The following is a 19,084-nucleotide window of genomic DNA, read 5'->3' on the forward strand; positions in this document are numbered from 1 at the left end:
TTACATAATCACCAGTGTCCAGGGATTACCCGGACATCAAACATCACAGAGAACGAACCAATGAAATGCAGGAAAAGCTGCTCAGCGCCGGTGCCCGGCGGCCATTAAGCGTGCACCTACAGCCACTTCACTCCAGGCCACACACTCCACGCCTCCCCGCAAGTAAACACGATGTCTGCCTGGAGAAAAGCCGGTTTGACCTACAATAGCTACCTGGCCGTTGCGGCCAGGACCGTGCGCGCGGCTCTGAAGAAGGAGCTCCAGAGCCCTGCCGTCCTCAACCGATCTGTGACGGAGGCAAAGGTCATCGACTACGCCTCCAAGGGCTCCGCCGCGGAGGCCGTGCCGCTACGGAAGTGAGCAGCACGCGTGCTCTTCTCGTTGAACTGCTGGCACGCAGCCTGGGCCCTGTTGGCGGCAAGCGGGCGGATGGAGACGCCCAGCACAGGCCCTTTGACGGGCTGTGCTGGTGGCATGTGTGTAGTTCGACTATATAAACTCTCGTTCTCTAATGATAATGACAGAAGGTCGATTGGGCGATTTCGGTGCTGCGAACGGGGACGTTGTGCAGGGGCAAAGGCGGTTTTCGCGGGCAAGCGAAGAGGTGCGTTTTCCGCAAGCTTGCTTGTGTCCCCGCCCAAGGCAAGACACAGTCTACTCGCATCAGTTTTGGCAGAGCGTGTTGCTACAGGATTCCAGGCGCTATGTGGAGAGCGATAAGGCCCTTTGGGGGGCTTGGCCCTGTAGCGGTGTTACAGAGGCTACCGGGCCCGCGGCACAATGTCGCCGTGAGGCTTCAGGTGATGTCCAGGGCCAGATGCGGCTGGCAGTGTGTGCGTGCGACATCTCGACTGACAGTGCCGGTGTGCAGGCAAAGCCGGGCGTACAGCGCTGCCCGTGTGGGCGGCGAGGGAACGCCTTCGCCGCGGGACAAGGAGCATGAGCAGGAGCGCAAAGTTGAAAAGCGACCGGCGGAGCCGTCGCGCGCGCAACCCGCAAAGCCAGCCGGCTGGCACGAGGTGTTCCGGCTCTTGCGATTGGTGAAGCCCGACTGGAAGTTGTTGCTTGCGGCGTTGGGGCTCCTCACGATATCTTGCTCGATTGGGATGGCGGTTCCGAAGGTTATTGGGCTTGTGCTAGATGCCACGAAAGACGCAGTCGCACAGGCAGAAAAGAACGAAACGGGCGCGCCGATGTCTTTGCTAGACATGCCGCCTATCATCGGGAACTTCACGCTAGTCGACGTGCTTGCTGCGTTTGCGGGCGCGTTGCTCGTGGGCTCCGCCGCGAACTTCGGGCGGATGTTCCTCTTGAAAATGCTTGGTGAGCGTTTGGTTGCGCGGCTACGTGCGCAGGTCATCAAGAAGACGTTGCATCACGACGCGGAGTTTTTCGACAGGAACAAGGTCGGCGACTTGATATCGCGGCTTGGTTCCGACGCCTACATTGTATCGCGCTCGATGACGCAGAACATTTCGGACGGGGTTAAAGCCGCGCTCTGCGGAGGCGTCGGTGTGGGCATGATGTTCCACATTTCGAGCACATTGACTTCTGCAATGATAATGTTTGCCCCTCCCCTCCTCATCGCCGCCACCATCTACGGCAAGCGCATTCGCGCCATCTCGCGCGAGCTCCAGCAATCTACAGGTAACTTGACGCGGGTGTCAGAGGAGCAGTTCAATGGCATCAAGACCATCAAGTCATTCGTCGCGGAGGGAAAGGAGATGCGGAGATACAACACGGCCGTGCGGAGGCTCTTCAACGTTGCAAAGAGGGAAGGTATAACGAGCGCGACGTTTTTCAGCGGTACGAATGTGTTGGGCGACGTGAGTTTTTTGCTTGTTTTGGCGTATGGGTCGCACCTCGTTTTGCAGGGCGAACTATCCCTTGGGAGCTTGACGGCGTTCATGCTCTACACTGAGTACACTGGAAGCTCGGTTTTCGGTTTATCGAACTTTTACTCAGAGTTGATGAAGGGCGCTGGTGCTGCTTCGCGCTTGTTCGAATTGACAGACTACAAGAACTCCGTGCCGTCTACCGTTGGCCAGACGTTTGTGCCGCGCGATGGTCGCATCGAGTTCAAGGACGTGTCCTTCAGCTACCCCACGCGGCCGACGAGCCAGATCTTCAAGAAACTCCGCCTCACGATAACCCCGGGCTCCAACGTCTGCATCGTCGGGCCCTCCGGGCGGGGCAAGTCCACCATTGCGTCCCTCCTCCTACGGTTTTACGATGCCAACAGCGGCACCATCCTCATAGACGGTCAGGACATATCCAAGGTAAGCGCCAAGTCGCTCAGAAAACATCTTGGCGTTGTCCAGCAGGAGCCGGTCTTGATGTCCGGGACCATCAGAGACAACATCACCTACGGCCTTTCCTACACGCCCTCCATGGATGAGATACGCGCAGTTGCCAAGAAGTGCTTCTGCCATAACTTCATCACCAAGTTCCCGGACGGCTATGACACCGTGATTGGGCCTAGAGGCGCCCTACTCAGCGGGGGCCAGCGCCAGCGCATTGCCATCGCCCGCGCGCTCATCAAGAAACCGAAAATCCTAATCCTCGACGAGGCCACCTCGGCGTTGGACGTTGAAAGCGAGGGCGCCATCAACTACACCCTCGGCAGGCTAATGCGCAGCAAGGAGATCACCATCGTGAGCATCGCCCACCGCCTCAGCACCATACGCCGCTCCGAGAACATCGTGGTTCTCGGCAATGACGGCTCCGTCATCGAGGCCGGCAAGTTTGCCGACCTATACCGTGACGAGGACAGCGAGTTGTTCAAGCTATTGAACGAACACGCGTCGGAGCCTGCGAAGCCCGAGGCGTCTCCAGCTCCTGCCCAGGAAGAGGCTTCCGCTCCACAGGCCGCAGACATTCCCCGCGATATCGAGGGCGGAAATCTTCGCCTAAATGAAGAGGTCATAAAGCATGTGCTGGAGGACACGGCCCGTGCCCCAATGCCTTAAGACATGCCCCAGATTCACCCGTATTATCTCCCAATAACTACATATATATAGAACTGATATTTGATAAAATGTTTTAGTTTCATCGATTCCATCGATTCCATCTTTTCTTAAGTAAGCACACGGAGCCTTGCTACGAGATGCTGACGTCTCAATAGGGAAAAAGCAGATTACACGCATCAACTACATAAAATCAGCGCAATTGTATGGAGACAGCGCTGCTTATAAAGGGCAGCTGATAGCACAGTTGTAATATTTCAAAGTGAGGTGGTGTCCGCAGCATGATACAGGTACCTAACGCGTTTATCTCGCCCCCCTTAGCGACCACACTAGGGCCCGGAGCTGACTCACTGGAGGATGTGATGCTGCGAATCGGAAACAAGAACCTGAGCACGGAGGAGATCAAGCAGGACCTGTTGCGATTGGTCAACCTGCTGCAGGATCTGAAGGTGTCGCTGAAGGGGACGTTTTCTAGGGACGTGGTGGTGTCGCACATGCCACAGTACTTCGACTGGATCCAGGACGGGCGTGGCCTCTTCTACCCGCTGTACAAGTGCTTTTCGCAGATCGAGCCCGCGATGCTGAAGTTCCTGGACCCGCTGGAGGCGCAGCAGACGTCCGGCGCGCTGAACAGGGACCAGGTGGCGATCTTCAACCTGATCGACCAGGTGTCCGAGCTCGTGCTGAGCCTGAAGCCGCTGTTCCAGTCGGTGAAGAACCTATTCGACACGGCGCTGGAGTTCAATGAGATCTTCAAGGACCACATGAACTCGCTACTGGAGGAGATCGAAGGAAACATGAAGAAGTGCCTCGCGCTGCACCAGGACTGCTTCGCGTCGCCCGTGAGACACCCTCCGTCCTTCACGTTGGACCAGCTCGTGGAGCTTATATCCTCATCGTCAAACAACCAGCGGCTGCAGATGCCGACCTTCAATCCCCTGGAAAAGCGCATCTACCAGGATTACTGCGAGCTAGAGAATGCTATTGTGCCGATCCAGACATCGCTGAGAGACGTCCTGAAAACCCGCATCCAGATGTTCAGGGACCGAGATATTATCAACCTAAACTACTTGATGCGCTTGCTGAACCACAAGTACGCAAACATAGTGGAGAAGTATGACCACTTTCACAGCGAGCTGATGGCTTTGAAGGCCGGGATCATAGATAAGCGCTGGAACGTCCTCTTCACAAACCTTAACATGGAATTGGCATCTATACTGACGAGTGTGACTCGCATGTACGAGAGTCTGCAAGACAACCCGACCATATCCGGCGATACGAGGGACACGCTTATACAGCAGATACAGCAGAAAAGCGATACCATATTCAAGACCTTCGAGGTCATATACAAGGCCCTTGACGCCTCCATCCTCAATCCCAACGTGGCCGAAGTCACTAATACCCTGGCGGATAAGTGGCTAGTTCTTCGCGAGAAAGTAGACCCCATCCTCCCCAAAGAGACAGAGTCTGATCCCATCGACGTTTTGACAAAGCGAATGAGCGACATGACAATTTCAGAGCCCGTGGACTCCAAACCGTTCCATTTCGATCGGAGCAAACGATGTAGCGTAGGCGCACTCTTATTACGCAAAATGAACATCAAGCCCATACTCACATCAGATCCCGATGAGGCGGAGAAGCCGAAGTTCAACAGGAGCTATAGAAGCCCTAGCAGCGCGGATGCCAACGGGTCCCCGATCTCCTCGGATTACCCCCCAGTGCCGTTCTCTCTAGAGCCCGTTCATTCTAAAAACCCGCCCGTTTTTAAGCTCCAGATTGGCTCCCCTGACCAGCCACCCGTCGTAAAGCTCCAGAACGAAAATGTGTGCACAGAAGACAAAAAGACATTGGCGCCCTCAAACACAGCAACGGCAGAGCCCATAGGTGCTACCCAAATGCAACTGAATCCGGAATATCCTTGCTCACCCCCGCCGCCGGGGGACCCACAGCCCACGTCTCCGGCGCAAAACGCCACCAGAAGGCCTTCCGACGCAAGTCTTGGATATCCTGGATCACACAAAGACCCACAGTCCCCATCAGCCCCCTTCCTCTCTGCAGGCTCATCTGCGCCGGTCTCGCCGCGGGAGGCACCGGCCACGAAGTCTCCGTCGCTATCACCAAAGGACTGTCGGCCAGAGTTCGACCACATGGAACCCCCAGATTTCTTTCGCAGCGGAGAAGATAGCTACACCTGGCGCCGCGACCGGAGCAGGAACTCTTCTGTTTCCTCTGCCTCCGCCGGCGAACTATCCGGCAAGCTGCTCCTGAGCGCGTCTCCCCAGAGCTCGCAGCCGGGTGACTTCACCGCATGCACAACTGCGCCGAACGAGGACGACGTCTCTCCAACTTCGCTGGTTTCCGATGACTACATCAAGCAGGCGGATCATATTAAGTATATCGAACGTATCGAGGAAGAGCGTTTTAGGTACTATGCTAATATGCATTCGAGGATTCCCGTCATGTTCAGCGATTTGATACCGCAGCCAATACACCTCTCACACTTCCCCCGAAGCCCAGGAACCCGGCACAACTACTGGTCATCGAGATTGAAGGAGCCCACGCCGTTGGCGGATCTTCTTAACTTATCATGATATGACGTACTTAATGATATATTTGGTTTGCTTGGTAATGTAGTATCCAATACATGCGCAATATAGATTTACTGTAGCCACTTGCATAGGCTTGGGGATTTATGGACCTTAATCATGCATATAAGGCAAGTAATGGGGAGTCTAACAACAGCCTTGATTCTTCTCTGGATGTAAAACCGATGGAGAAGCCGGCAACAGATGATGCGGTCCGCACGGAGAAACGTAAGTACCATGGTGCGGCTGTCATGTCCCACCACCAAATAAGTGTGATGTCGCAGCCTCTGACCAAGGGCGTCAGAGAACTTATAAAGAAAACCACGGCGTTCATGTCTTGCTCGAAGAGCAAGCCGCAGAAACTGATGGAGCTGGGCCCGATGACGTACGCGCACTCCGTACTGACTGCGAGCGAGAAGCCTCTCTGCCACATGGAGTTGGAGAGCAGCAGCGTTAATGGGTTTGCAGACACCCTGCAAGACAACGGGGTGTCGGACGCGACGCTGGTGGAGATGTGGCTGATACGGGTCACTCGGCGCAAACGCGTGCGCTATTGCTTCCGGATAAGTAATGGTGTGTTGACATGGAAGGACAACAGGATGCTGGAGTTAGATACAATCAAGGACATTAGAATGGCCGAAATGGCAAAAAACTACAGGGAACAGTACGATATAATGGATGCGTTTGCGTCTCGGTGGATAACGATCATATATCAGGTGTCGCCTACGAAGCTGAAGGCTCTGCATCTGATAGCTCCGACGCAGCTCGAATGCGCGAAGTTTTATAATGCCGTGCTGACTGTTGCACGGCAGCGTCGGGAGCTGATGGAGAGTATTTCTGTCCCCAGCAGCGAGGCGTTTGCCAACATCCACTGGAAGGTGAATGTGTCATCCAAGAAGGCAGACGAAAGCAGGGATACGCTCTCTTTCGAAGATGTGCAGCGACTCTGCACCAAGTTCCACATATATTGCTCCTCCAACTATTTGAAGCGAGTTTTTAAAATAGCAGACGTGAATCGCAATGGGCTGCTGAACTTTAGCGAGTTTTGCACCTTTGTGCGGATGCTAAAGAAGCGCCATGAGGTTACAGAAATATGGCAAAAGATTGCCGCCGAAACTCGAGCGATAGATTTTGAAAAGTTTTACAGTTTCCTGACAGATGTGCAGTGCGAGGACATGGATGCCCAGCTGGCACGGGACCTATTTAATGAGTATTCGCACGAAGGTTACATGGACGAAGACCTCCTGTTAAAATTTCTGACTGCCCAACCGTACGCAAGGGAGATAGAAGAAGACTACTCAAGGCCGCTATCGGAATATTTCATTTCGTCTTCACACAATACATACTTGCTTGGTAATCAGGTAGGTAGTATGGCTAGTGTAGAGGGCTATATTCAGGCGCTGCAACAGGGCTGCCGCTCTGTGGAGATTGATATATGGGACAGCGATGATGGCCCGGTGGTCTGCCATGGAAAGTTGACCTCATCGCTACCGCTCCGCAACGTGGTTGACGTGATCAACAAGTACGCGTTTATCACATCCCCATACCCGCTAATATTATCATTAGAGATTCACTGCCGATCGGAGGGACAGATAATAGTGAAACAACTTTTCGACGACATTCTGGGGCCACTCATCTACGTGGCTGACCACTCTGTCGGATGGCCCAGCCTGCGAGATCTCAAGCACAAAATAATAATCAAAAGCAAGAAGCTCAGGGTAAATGTGGACATGGCTGCGGATATATACCACTCCACTTCTTCCAAGGGCTCATCTTATGACTCAGAGTATGACGTGCAGTCACAGCCCTCATCACCAATGCCCAGGAGGGGCATGCGCGGGATCCACATCTCAAAGCGCAAACACCGGGTCATTGAGCAGCTGCTGCAGATTTCTGCAATCCACGGCATTACCTTCCGCAATTTTTCGTTGCCAGAGTCCAAGACGCCAACACACTGCTTTTCCTTGAGCGAGCGCAGCTTCGATAACCTGGCCAACGATGACCTGCAGCGCCTAGCGATCGACAAGCACAACCGGCGCCACCTGATGCGTGTATACCCCCATGCATTCCGCTACAAATCGTCGAACTACGACCCGATCAAATGCTGGCGCCTAGGTGTCCAAATGGTAGCCACCAATTGGCAGACCTACGACCTGGGGCAGCAGCTAAACCAGGCCATGTTCCGCGTTACCGCGCGCGACGACTGGCCATGGCCGTCGGGCTATGTTCGCAAGCCCGAGTATCTCCTCCACACCGTCCCAAAAACCAGCTTTATCCGCGACATCTACGAGGCCGTACACAGCTCGGTCGTGGCACTATCGCTTGAGCTGCTTTCCGCCCAGCTACTGCCGAAGCCCAAGCTTTCCTCGCGCGATGGCGAGGCCCATTTCGCCCCCTACGTCGTCATAGAGGTTCTCGGCGACGGTCTCTGTGGGCCAATCCACGTGCAGAACGGGCTTGTCACCGCCCCAAACCAAGTAACTTCCTGCCGCTGTCCCGAAAACGGTTTTAATCCTGTATGGAAGACGTCCTTGACTGCCACTCTCAACAATACTGGCTTCAATTTCATCAGATACATTGTCAAGAACGCTGACATTACGCTAGCGACCTGCTGCATTCGCCTCGACTACATGAAGAGAGGCTACAGACACATACCGTTATATAGCCTGGAGAGCTCGCGATTCATCTTCTCCACACTCTTTGTAAAAACCGATTACAGAATCGTGAGATCTCTTTTCTAGGTAATAGGCCCTTGCTAGATCGCCCTTCGTGGCGGACTTTGCTTCTCTGATTTTTCGCGTATCGACGACCTCAAACGCTTTCAAGACATTGCGGTCGCGCCATCTCATACATATATAAAACAGGAATAGACCTGTTACAAGGCCAGCCCGCTCGCGTAGTGCATATCCCGTTAGATCGAAGATAAAGACGCGTGCAATATGTCGGATGTGTCGCCTGTGAAGAGAAACGTGCTGGCTCGCAAGAGCGTTAACGTCAAGGCTGGCGCGCGCAAGGATAAGAACAACAGCAACCAGAGCTCCCCCAAGCGCGCAAAAATAGAGTCGAGCGAGTCGAGCGTGACCACAGGACGCGTTGCGTCTCCCCTCCGGCCGTCGGGGCAGTTTACATTTTACAAAGAGACCCCCGAGGAGCGGGCGCAGGTCATTCAGCAACAGACCACGGTAGCGCAGCAGCGGGTGCGCGACGAGAACGACTTCGAGAGCTGCAAGGAGAACCTGGACTGCGAGGAGACGGCCAAAACGGGCGCGGCGGCGGGCAAGCCCTCCCGCACCGCTTTACGCGACTTGAGCATCGAGGAGTATTGTGGCTACATCGAGTACAAGGGGGGCTCCAGCCGGAACCAACTGACACTGCACCTGGCACATCCTACAGTGCTACCGAGCTTCGTGACTCCTCCACGCAGCGCAAAGCTCAGAGCGTTTTTCACCGCCAAGCAAGTTGTGAAAAGCAAGCGGCGCTGCAAACGTGCAAAGACCACAGATGACATCTGCAAAGACAGGACGGTGCGCAAGCTGGATTTCACGATCCACCAGGATGCTTAGGTCTGGGGTTTCGATGGAGGGGAACTTTCATCAAGGTGCGTCTCCCCCATGGAAAAAAGAAACGCCGTGCATACAAAAATTTTCATAGCTCATCTCTTCTCATCGCAAAGGTCACAAGCAGCTATTAGACCACTCGTAGCCTAAGAGGAGCCATCGGACCAGCATCATCTAGAAATGGGCAAGGCAGCGAAGAAAAAATACTCTGGCATTTCTACTGGGAAGGAAGTTCCCTCCGAGCAGCACATGAATACAGTGTTCAAGTTTAATACCGATCTAGGTCAGCATATTCTGAAAAACCCCTTGGTTGCTCAGGGAATTGTCGATAAGGCACAGATAAAACCGTCAGATATTGTCCTGGAGGTGGGTCCTGGTACCGGTAACCTGACGGTCCGCATTTTGGAGCAAGCCAGAAAGGTGGTGGCGGTCGAATTTGATCCGCGAATGGCGGCTGAGTTGACCAAGCGTGTGCACGGTACGCCGGCGGAGAAGAAACTTGAGATCATGTTGGGCGACTTCATGAAGACCGAGCTGCCCTACTTTGATATTTGCATCAGTAATACCCCTTATCAGATCTCATCGCCACTGGTGTTCAAGCTTATCAACCAGCCCCGCCCACCACGTGTGTCCATTCTGATGTTCCAGCGAGAGTTTGCGATGCGTCTGCTTGCTCGCCCGGGTGACTCCTTGTACTGTAGACTTTCTGCGAACGTGCAGATGTGGGCCAATGTAACCCATGTCATGAAGGTTGGTCGTAATAATTTCCGCCCCCCACCACAGGTGGAGTCCAGTGTGGTACGGATCGAGATCAAAACCCCCCGCCCTCCTGTGGACTTCAATGAGTGGGATGGCTTACTGAGAATCGTGTTCGTCAGGAAGAATAGAACGATCTCTGCAGGATTCAAGTCCACTGCTGTATTAGAAATAATGGAGAAGAATTACAAGGCTTACTTGGCCACGACTAATGATGCTATGGTCGATGACGCGAAGGGATCTTTGGCGGAACAAGTAAAACAGAAGATCGAGACTGTCCTTGCAGAAACTGGGTTATCTGACAAGAGAGCAGGAAAGTGCGACCAGACTGATTTCTTGAAATTGCTCTACGCTTTTCACCAGGTTGGGCTTCATTTTTCATAACATATATTATGGCAAACTTTATGTACAATATTTCCAAGCCCTTGTGGCTCCTATATGGTATTGCATTATACCCATTTGGATTGCATTTATGCCAGTCTTGACAGCGAAATTGGGAAGGCCACCTCGAATTCAGAAACCAGTTACTGGCTGTATTCGTCAGGAACAGGAACTGGTTCAACATAACGCCCGATTGGCTTGTATTCGATGTGCTCGAAGGCCTTTCCGAACCCTTTTGGCCCGCCGATCTCGATACCACGGGGGGCGGATGTCCACTTATCTGATGGAGCGAAAGCCATCACAAGGACGATAAGTCCGTATCTGTAATCCTGCGTACCTACGGCTCCGCCATCTTCATCTAATAGAGTGATTAAATCAGGTACAGAACAAATTGGCACCTCTGTGCCGTCAGCCTGGACCTTGTAGGCGACAATGTTTTCATTTTTAAATGGCACCTTCAAGATGGCACTTTTGTCATCCAGTCCCTCTATAACAACTACACCATATCCATAACCGCGTTCCAATCTCTTCTCCACGCTAATAATTTTCCCCTTGAATAGGTACTTGGCGGCGTCGGGCCCGCCCACAGCATTAATAATATAATCGGGCAATCTACCAGTATCGCCCTTTGCCCGTGCGAGACGCACTGCACGGCCGATTCTCCACGACAAGGACAGAGTGCTGAGGACTGTCTCTCTCTTCATCCGGGAGATATTCATAGTTGGGTCCACAACAGCACATTGTACTCCGTGGTTGTTCATAGCGTCCCGCACCAGGTCTTCCATTTGAACATCATTAGCTACACTAGTGAATAGTATAGACATGCCATTCCCGTCCGAAAGTGCTGCGTATGGATAACCCTTTAGGTCGTTGTAAACTGACGGTAAGGACTGCCATTGTGTTGGATATGCCCGTCCCATGAGGTCTATGTCAATGCACGGCAAGTTCTTTTTATAAGCGGTCCATAAACCGGCAAGACCATTGCTACCACCGATTTCAAACATAAAAATACCATCTGCTTTCTGACCTTCCCAGCGCTCGATTAGGTCTATTGCCTCTAGTAGCTCATTGGCATGAAGACGTTCGCTAGAAAGGGTAGGAGATCCGCAGTAAGCCACATTTATCGCGCGGCCCTTTCCGTTTGTCTTCCTTTCAAACTCATCTAGAGTGAGCACCTTGATAACCCCGCCATTCTTTATGATCCGCTTTAATTCTATAGTTTCGGAAGTTGGGTCACCGCCTCCTCCGCAACCTAGAATATATGCACCAATACTAATAAAGTCGATATCAGTCACGGAAAGAATCCACTCACCATCCTTAATCGAGGGCCTATAGGTAGTGTAATCAACCGTTTTTGCCTCTGTCGCCAAAACAGTAGCATTCTTGGTAGTTACATAGTTGGTCTCTTCATCGCTCTCGTCGCCATTCTCCTCTGCTACTTTATGGGTTACGTCGAGCGCCTTTCCATAGTCAATATCACCGATGACTTTCACCTCAACATTATAGACTTTATCAACATATGGAACGGCATCGCAGACAATGTTGACAACAGATAGGGAACTCCGAAGAGCACCCTTGGAGCACGCCTCGTCTTGAGCCTTTTGCACCAGCTCTTTAATTACCTCTTCTTTCTCTTCATCTGTGCCTTTAAGCATCGTCCGGAATTCCTGCTTTGATGAAGAAATTTTCCCTAGGGCTGCCCCAATGGCATTGGCGACTTGGTAATATGGCGGTCTAATGACTTTAGATGCACCATCTAGGCTGTCCGGAGCGATAAACGAGCCACCCCCAACCATTATGACGGGGATAGGATCGGGAGAGGTTTTCATGCGATCAATAGTCCTTTCTAACTTCTCTTTGAGAGTAGCAGTGAATGCGTCCTTGTAGGCTTCGTCAAATCTGCCCTTGACGCGCGAAACATTACCCATCTTGAATTCACTGAGGGCTTCCAGACTCCCACTGTCGGCCAGTTTTGCCACGGCAACATCGGAAGCCGTGGTAACCGGACCGCCGCATAAAAGCGATTGCTTGACTATATCCGCGCCTGTCGAATCTGGACCAACCGTTAGACCTTCCTCTGTTCTTACAATAGATCCTCCACCAAGTCCAATACTTAGCACATGGGGCATGGAAAAATTCATTTTAACCCCACCAACATATGAATATGTTGAAGATTGCCTTGGGAAGCCAGAGGCCAACAGAAGTCCGATGTCAGTAGTAGTCCCACCTACATCGCACACAATGACGTTCTTCCCAGTTACCTCAGGATCCGCTGAACACAAAATTGCAGCACCGCGCATGGAGTTCGTGGCGCCTGACGAGAAAGTCCTGATAGGCGCTGCAAGCGCATCCTTAGTAGAGAGCACTGTGCCGTCATTCTGCGAAATTAGGATGGTACAGTCTAGACCTATACGTTTCGTAGCACGCACAAAAGACGTGATTAGACGGCGGCCAAAGCGCTTGATTGCGGCGTTTAGTATCGTAGCATTCTCGCGCTCTACAAACCCAATTGTCGAAACAGTGTGCGAAAGCACCACCTCGGCACTTGGAATTTCCTCCTTGATAATTTCTGCTGCACGGAGCTCGTGGGCATTGTTGATGTTGGCAAATGTGGCAATGACCGCGACGCAAGTGATGCCTCTCTTTTTGATTTCCTTGCAATGTCTGCGCAGAGCTGACTCATCCAACGGTTTGATGTCCGATCCGTTGACCTGGGAACCTCCATCCATCGACGCAGTGTAGCATTGCAATATGCTGCCCAAGTCTTCCGGAAAGTCGCCGAATGGAGGAAGGCTTTCTCCGAATCCGGCGCACAACCGTAGCACGGCTACGCGCTCCAGCCTGTTGGCATCGCGCTCAATTACCGCATTGATGAAGTGCGTGGTTCCAATACTGACGGACACGATCTCTTCCTTTTTGATGTCATTCGATGGGTCATCCAGCACTGTGCGGATTGCTTGTTCAATCCCCTCCGAAACATCTGGCGTCGTCACTGCCTTGTACCAAGCCAACACCCCCCTATTTGGCTCGGAGATTCTCGCGGGGTCCAAAACAACGAGGTCTGAGTTGGTCCCTCCAACGTCAACACCTATCAGCAGTCTTCTTCCATCCGCCATCTTAAACAAAAGCTTTGCGCTCTGGATTGAAATTACTAAACTGACCTCACACCCCAGCCATTGGCCTGGCAAACCAGTTGCTTTATAGCAACAAGATCAGCGCTTTAGGACCTACTGCTCGGCGTTCGTCACCATAGCGCAAGTTTTTCCGGATTGGGGCAGCAATCACGATTGCGGAATTTGCATCACCAAGCGGTTGGGTTGAACAAAAGGCTTATCCTTAACCAGATCTGCAAGTGCCCTTTTATGCATCGATGAGTGCGGCAAGTCATGTTCCACATTTACGTATTGTTGTGTAGGGCAATCGTTAAGAAAGTGGTAGACTTTCCGAAAAAGAGTTCCACGACCGAATGGCCGGAATGCTTCACACACGTCAGTTAAGGCGGAGATCAGCCGATAGCCCAAACCAGTGATGCTCCTGAAAATATGGGTATGCAATATACTACTTTATCTGCCTGATAAAAGTAGACGTGCAATACGACATTATTTTAGGGAATAATTCCGAAGAGTCTTAATGTCCGAACCAGATGTTGAGATATTTCTCTATATAATATAACAGTGTGCATATCTTTGACCGACGACCAGACAGTCATTTCGTGCACCTCTATGAAGTATAGTCAATATACAATATAGTCGTGGGATGGATTTACGAGGGCTTCATAATTCTTGTTTTCAAGAGTCCTCGAAATATAGGCAAGCCTGGTGATGGAATTTGCCGCGACGATCATACCATTGCTTGCCAGCTTCGACAGAATATCTACAAAATGGAGGTGTATGTTTTTTTGCCCAATTAGGGCAGAGACTAACGCACTGAGATATATCCCCCAGTGACATGCGACACTGCTCGTGGTATAGTATGGCATGGCGTACAGAGTCTCAAGGATCTGCTCTAGGGTGCTCACCAGCTCTGCGGAGTCCAACGGTACGCAGACAAAAAATACCTTGACGTATAGTTCCAAAGTCATATGGTACACTTTAGCGCTATTTTTCATTGTGTATTGAAGCCGCAGGTCAGAGACGTCTCTGACAATTTCACACAGCTCCAAATCCGTGACCTTGCATACCTGCAATTCGCGCAGTAGGGTGAGCCCAAAGCCGCGTAGTTCCAAGGTTACGGCTTCCTCGTGTTCCACAAGCAAAAACCTCAGTATATTAGTGCCATGCAGTGACACTCCACGTGATTTCAAATCCAGGAGCTTCAGCGTAATCTTGGTGAATATGGGAAAGAGATCAGTAACATATCCACGGATTAAGTCGTACCGACCGCCCAATATATTATGATGGGAGTAGGGGGCATTTGATAGCAAGCCATTGAGCTCTGTCAGGGTACGTATCGAGCCACCGTTGTCAGATGTTATGCAGGCCAGAATCTCGGCATGGCAGAACCAGTCCTTTAAAAGCTGGTACAGCTCCATGCAGCGGCCGCTGATGAACGTGAGGGGTTCGCGAGGCAGAAAGTCTATGGCGGACTGCATCATATGCCAGCTTCCTTTCAGATGCGTGCGCCATTCGGCGTTGCGGTACGTGCTGTTCGCCGCAAACAGGAGAAACACCGCCAATGCCAGGGAGACAACCTCTGAAAAATCAGTCGTCTTGTTGATGCGATGCTGCAGCGTGTCTAAACACGGTTTCAAGCTCGGCATGCGCACGTACCGGTCCCATATATGCGAGTAGTCTTTGAAGGCATTTTTGAAGTAAATATCCTTCATGAGCAACGCCACATCGTACATCACCGCCTGCTCCACAATTTGGTATTTCTCCGCAACGTCCAGCAACAGCCCCACAAACACGTCAAAGCGCTCCTGCGGGTACATGATGAAGTTCCCGCACCCGAGGGTCGACCGCATCATTGTCCAGACGAAGTTCAGCAGCTCCGGGCTGTCTAGCGAAATTATGCCTGTGTCCACGGCCGCGCCGGAGTTGCATATCGCCTGGATCGGGTCGTACGCCTTGAGCGTGTCGTACAGCTCCACCCAGCTCGCGTTCCGCCACGACAGCTGGAACACGTTTGTGAGCGGCGCGCTGGGCACGAACGGCGCGGCCACCTTTGCCGCCTGAGTGTCGAACGTCAGCAGGTTCAGAAACGTGAGGTCCGTCGGCGACACATAGATATAGTCGCGCAGATCCAGGTTCGGCTCCGCGCCGCTGTCTCCCTTGGGTACCACGTTCTCGTACCCTCCATCGCTCGAAGTTCCGGCCCCCGCCCCGTCCGCTGCGCCTGCGCTCTCGCGATCCTTCCCCGTTTCCACCTTCTGGAACACAAAGCTCACCTTGTATGTGCATTCTACGTTGCGCTTCACGCATTTGAGACACGCGGGTTTGGTCTCATCGCACTTAGTGTGCGATTTTTTGCATTGCAGACATCCTTTTCGAGAGTACGGAGACTTCCGCTTTTTCATGACCACACCTGTGTTCTGCAGCATCGCCCCGATGACCTTGTGCGCGCCTCTTCACCAACGCCCTTCTACCGGCAACGCTCTTCTATCAGCTACGTATGCCCGGTTAACCGAATGTACACAGGTTAACCACTTCTTGCGGATTCCAAGAGTGGCTTGGAGCGGTACAGGCTTTACTTCGGTAGCCTAGCTTTTTTTCGGCATCTCTCTGTGACTAGTGCTGGGGGTCTGAACAAAGCTCAGCAGCGCGTATGTTGCAGATTAGGTGAGCTAGTGGTCAGTTAGGCTCAAAGCGCGCCGGACGATCTGAAGGGTTATTAGCCTTGGGAGGAGTCGCCTGAGAGGGAAAATTTCAGCAGGTAGCAAGTATATAGTACATAGCTACTTGCAACTGCCGTGGCCGGCACGGCAGGCCTGGCGGAGTCGCATGGTGGGAGCAGTAGCTACGCCGGAGGCGACTCTTGAAGTAGGGGCGCGCTTTCTGGAGAGCGACGGAACCAGACGGTACGCTTGCAAAAGAGCACGTAGCCCATGTAGAGGCCGGCGCAGACGCCCGCCAGGAAGCCGGCGGCGGCCAGCCGCAGGCGGGCGCGGGCCTGCGGCGCGTCGAGGGCGCGGTCGAGCAGGAAGACGCAGGCGCCGTCGGTACAACCGACCTTGAGCACGCGGACTTCCTGCGAGTGGCCGGCGACGCTCAGCAGGCGGACGCCGGGCGCGGGCGCGCGACAGTGCAACGGGGGGCCGTGGGCGGTTGGCACCAGGCCGTTGCAGAGGCGCAGCGCGTCGGTGGCCGCACGTGGCACGAGATGCGCGGCGAGAAACTTGGCGGGGTCAGCGACGTGGCGCTGTAGCAGGCCGGCGGGCGCGAGAATGGAGTAGGGCGCGTCGGGCCCCAGCGCGTCGGCGAAGGCGGGGGCCCGGCGCAGCAGGTCTGCGAAGGGCGCGGCGCCTGCGGCGTCGACGAGCGCGCGCAGGGGCACGTGGAAGGCCCGCGGGCCAGGCACCTCGCGCAGCGGGTGCACGACGCCGCGGTCGAAGGGAATGTCCGCACCCAGCTCTAGCGCGACGCCTGCCGCAAGATTGGAGAAGGCAAAGGACGCGGAGCCGTTGGCGTGGGCGGCCAGGGGCCGCACAGAGACGGGCTCTCCGTGCAGCGTGGACACATTGCGCTCCTGCGAGTCATCCGTGTACACGAGACCCTTGAATATCAGGTTCCCGAGGAGCATGTCGAGCGCGGACGTGTTCTGCCGCAGGTAGTCCAGATTGAGCTCCAGGTCGCGCCACGCGTCGAAGCAGGGCAGCAGCACCGTGTAGCCGTGGTGGTCCGACGGCAGGTCCAGCAGCCCGAGCTCGCGGAGCAGCGACAGCGACAGCGTGCAGTGGAGGAACGGGTTGACCGACGACAACAGCGCGCTGGGCGGCTCCAGACTACGCTCGAGGAGGTATATGAGCGTGTTCCGCACCCGGTAAGGGTGCGGGTTGAGCACGCGCAGCCCGCCGTTGACGTAGATGTCGGCTCCCGCGCGGCTCAGCTTGAGCCGCTGGCAGCGACCACCAAGGCCGTCGCCGGGGCAGAACATGCTGTCGTGCAGGCGGTGCGCGCCCTCGTCCGAGAGCAGCTCCTCGAGCCACAGATGGTCGGCCGTGAAGTGGTACAGGAGACTGCTCCTACTGAAGTCCCGGTACTGGTCCCAACTGTCCGCCGAAACGAAGATCGTGTAGGTCGACGTGTGTGCGCGCAGCATGTGCGCCAGCTTCTGGTAGTACATCCCCTCGACGAACGCTGAGGCATTGAGGCCGACGAGGTACTTGTCTGCCGTGAACTCGATGCCGCTGCGCAGGCCTTGCAGGTCCAAGAGGTGCGCAATCCCGCCGCGATATACCAGGTTACTAGAGGATGTACGCGTGCCGTTCACGTACAGTGTGGCGCCGTGGTCGGCGGGCTGCAGCTCCACCAGCTCGCCGGAGACGGCCGTAGCGTTGCGCGCGACGGCGGCGCCGCCGTGGACGCCGCGCAGCCGCAGACGTGCCGCCAGCCGCCGCTGGTCGTCATACCACCCGTCTACTTCAAGCCGGTGCGCCTGCAGCAGGTAGTTCAGCTCCGCAGCGTCGAACTGCGACTCGAACGCCCCGTCTTCCGGCAGCAGCAGCGTCTCGTTGGCGCCCCGCCCCTCCGTGAGCCGCAGCAGCTGCGCGGCGCACCGAACGGGGCGCCCCGCCTCGCGCAGCGCCTGCAGCAGCCCGTCGCGCTCCGCCAGCGCCGGCATCGGGCCTGCGATCGGCACCACCACCGCGTTCTGCACGCTCGCGAAGAGGCTGTCCGCGACCACGCGCACGCCGTTGACGCTCGCCCCGCCGTCCCCGCGCACCTCCACCACCCGCGGTCCCGCTCTACTGTCCACCACGTACACGCCCGCCTCGTACTGCGCCAGGTCGATCACGCCCCCCTGGATCACGTACCGCTGCATGTCCAGGCGGCCGCCCCCCACCCCGCCGAACGGCGCCAGCAGCGAGAAGTCGTCCAGCTCGTTCAAATACGGCACCCAGCCGCCGCGCTGCGCCGCCCGCAGAAAACCCGCGAACTCGGCATTCTGCGACAGGATGTCCACCACCGTCGTGAATGGAAACCCGCCATCGTCGTCGAGCGCCGCCGCACCGCCGGCCTGCTCTCTTGCCACGGCGCCCGGTACGCCCCGCGCCCACAGCAACGCCATGCACGCCCAGGTGAGTCCACCCCAACGCATGGCCGATATCATACAGCTAGATCTGCTCTCCCTCTGCCAGAGTAAGAGTCTATGGCTTAAGTCCTCCTGGCTCCGCTGTCCGCCTTACGAAAACTACTATGTTCCTTTAAAGATGACGCCCGGTCCCCGCCTACGAAATAGCCCGTGCCCTTGGGTTCCCCGCGAATGTGCATCGTACGCCCGACTGGAAACTGGTGCCCTTGCAATTTCGAGCGGACCCTCTGCCTGCTGGACGCATGTGGTTCCGGCGCAATGCCGTGCCCGCAGAACGCGGGGAGTCGAAAGGTCCTCTTGGGCACCGGAATAATTAGCGGGAAGCCAGCCAGGGGCTATTCGGGCTCACAATTTCCTATATTGGAGCAACAAAAACGTTTGCGAGAGACGAGTAGATGGATGCGCGACCGTGGCCGCGATTGCTTCGCAATATTGTAGAATATTTTAACGTCTCGGATCTGCAGAATGAAACCGCGGCGGTTGCGGCGGGGGTTACATAAAGCTACGGCTGCATCAGTTCTGGCAGCAGCTGAGACAGCCAGCGCAAGTATATAGAGAGTTGCTGCAAGCACAGTTCTCGGGACCGTTC

At 54.7% G+C, this 19,084-nt stretch overlaps 9 protein-coding genes across 9 annotated transcripts; 6 read left to right on the plus strand and 3 right to left on the minus strand.

Annotated features, from left to right (window-relative positions):
* Positions 1-171: 171 nt before the first annotated feature.
* On the plus strand, positions 172-360 carry ATP15 (F1F0 ATP synthase subunit epsilon; the record flags this gene model as incomplete). Its single annotated transcript, NM_208777.1, has 1 exon — positions 172-360. One exon carries the CDS (start codon positions 172-174, stop codon positions 358-360), a length of 189 nt encoding a protein of 62 aa, NP_983424.1.
* Positions 361-704: 344 nt separating this feature from the next.
* Positions 705-2,969, plus strand: MDL2 (ATP-binding cassette permease MDL2; the record flags this gene model as incomplete). Its single annotated transcript, NM_208778.2, has 1 exon — positions 705-2,969. One exon carries the CDS (start codon positions 705-707, stop codon positions 2,967-2,969), a length of 2,265 nt encoding a protein of 754 aa, NP_983425.2.
* A 278-nt stretch (positions 2,970-3,247) lies between these two features.
* Positions 3,248-5,557, plus strand: KAR9 (Kar9p; the record flags this gene model as incomplete). Its single annotated transcript, NM_208779.1, has 1 exon — positions 3,248-5,557. One exon carries the CDS (start codon positions 3,248-3,250, stop codon positions 5,555-5,557), a length of 2,310 nt encoding a protein of 769 aa, NP_983426.1.
* A 101-nt stretch (positions 5,558-5,658) lies between these two features.
* On the plus strand, positions 5,659-8,292 carry PLC1 (phosphatidylinositol phospholipase C; the record flags this gene model as incomplete). The annotated part of the gene is made up of 1 exon (NM_208780.1): positions 5,659-8,292. One exon carries the CDS (start codon positions 5,659-5,661, stop codon positions 8,290-8,292), a length of 2,634 nt encoding a protein of 877 aa, NP_983427.1.
* A 198-nt stretch (positions 8,293-8,490) lies between these two features.
* On the plus strand, positions 8,491-9,114 carry ACM1 (Acm1p; the record flags this gene model as incomplete). The annotated part of the gene is made up of 1 exon (NM_208781.1): positions 8,491-9,114. One exon carries the CDS (start codon positions 8,491-8,493, stop codon positions 9,112-9,114), a length of 624 nt encoding a protein of 207 aa, NP_983428.1.
* A 174-nt stretch (positions 9,115-9,288) lies between these two features.
* Positions 9,289-10,248, plus strand: DIM1 (putative dimethyladenosine transferase; the record flags this gene model as incomplete). Its single annotated transcript, NM_208782.1, has 1 exon — positions 9,289-10,248. The coding sequence occupies one exon, from the start codon at positions 9,289-9,291 to the stop codon at positions 10,246-10,248; it is 960 nt and encodes a 319-aa protein (NP_983429.1).
* A 140-nt stretch (positions 10,249-10,388) lies between these two features.
* AGOS_ACR027C (ACR027Cp) lies at positions 10,389-13,361 on the minus strand (the record flags this gene model as incomplete). The annotated part of the gene is made up of 1 exon (NM_208783.2): positions 10,389-13,361. One exon carries the CDS (start codon positions 13,359-13,361, stop codon positions 10,389-10,391), a length of 2,973 nt encoding a protein of 990 aa, NP_983430.2.
* Positions 13,362-13,978: 617 nt separating this feature from the next.
* AGOS_ACR028C (Zn(II)2Cys6 transcription factor) lies at positions 13,979-15,784 on the minus strand (the record flags this gene model as incomplete). Its single annotated transcript, NM_208784.1, has 1 exon — positions 13,979-15,784. One exon carries the CDS (start codon positions 15,782-15,784, stop codon positions 13,979-13,981), a length of 1,806 nt encoding a protein of 601 aa, NP_983431.1.
* Positions 15,785-16,200: 416 nt separating this feature from the next.
* AGOS_ACR029C (uncharacterized protein) lies at positions 16,201-18,513 on the minus strand (the record flags this gene model as incomplete). The annotated part of the gene is made up of 1 exon (NM_208785.2): positions 16,201-18,513. One exon carries the CDS (start codon positions 18,511-18,513, stop codon positions 16,201-16,203), a length of 2,313 nt encoding a protein of 770 aa, NP_983432.2.
* Between the last annotated feature and the right edge of the window lie 571 nt (positions 18,514-19,084).

The sequence above is a fragment of the Eremothecium gossypii genome, chromosome III (assembly GCF_000091025.4).
Source record: "Eremothecium gossypii ATCC 10895 chromosome III, complete sequence".
In the NCBI taxonomy this organism is placed as follows: domain Eukaryota; kingdom Fungi; phylum Ascomycota; class Saccharomycetes; order Saccharomycetales; family Saccharomycetaceae; genus Eremothecium; species Eremothecium gossypii.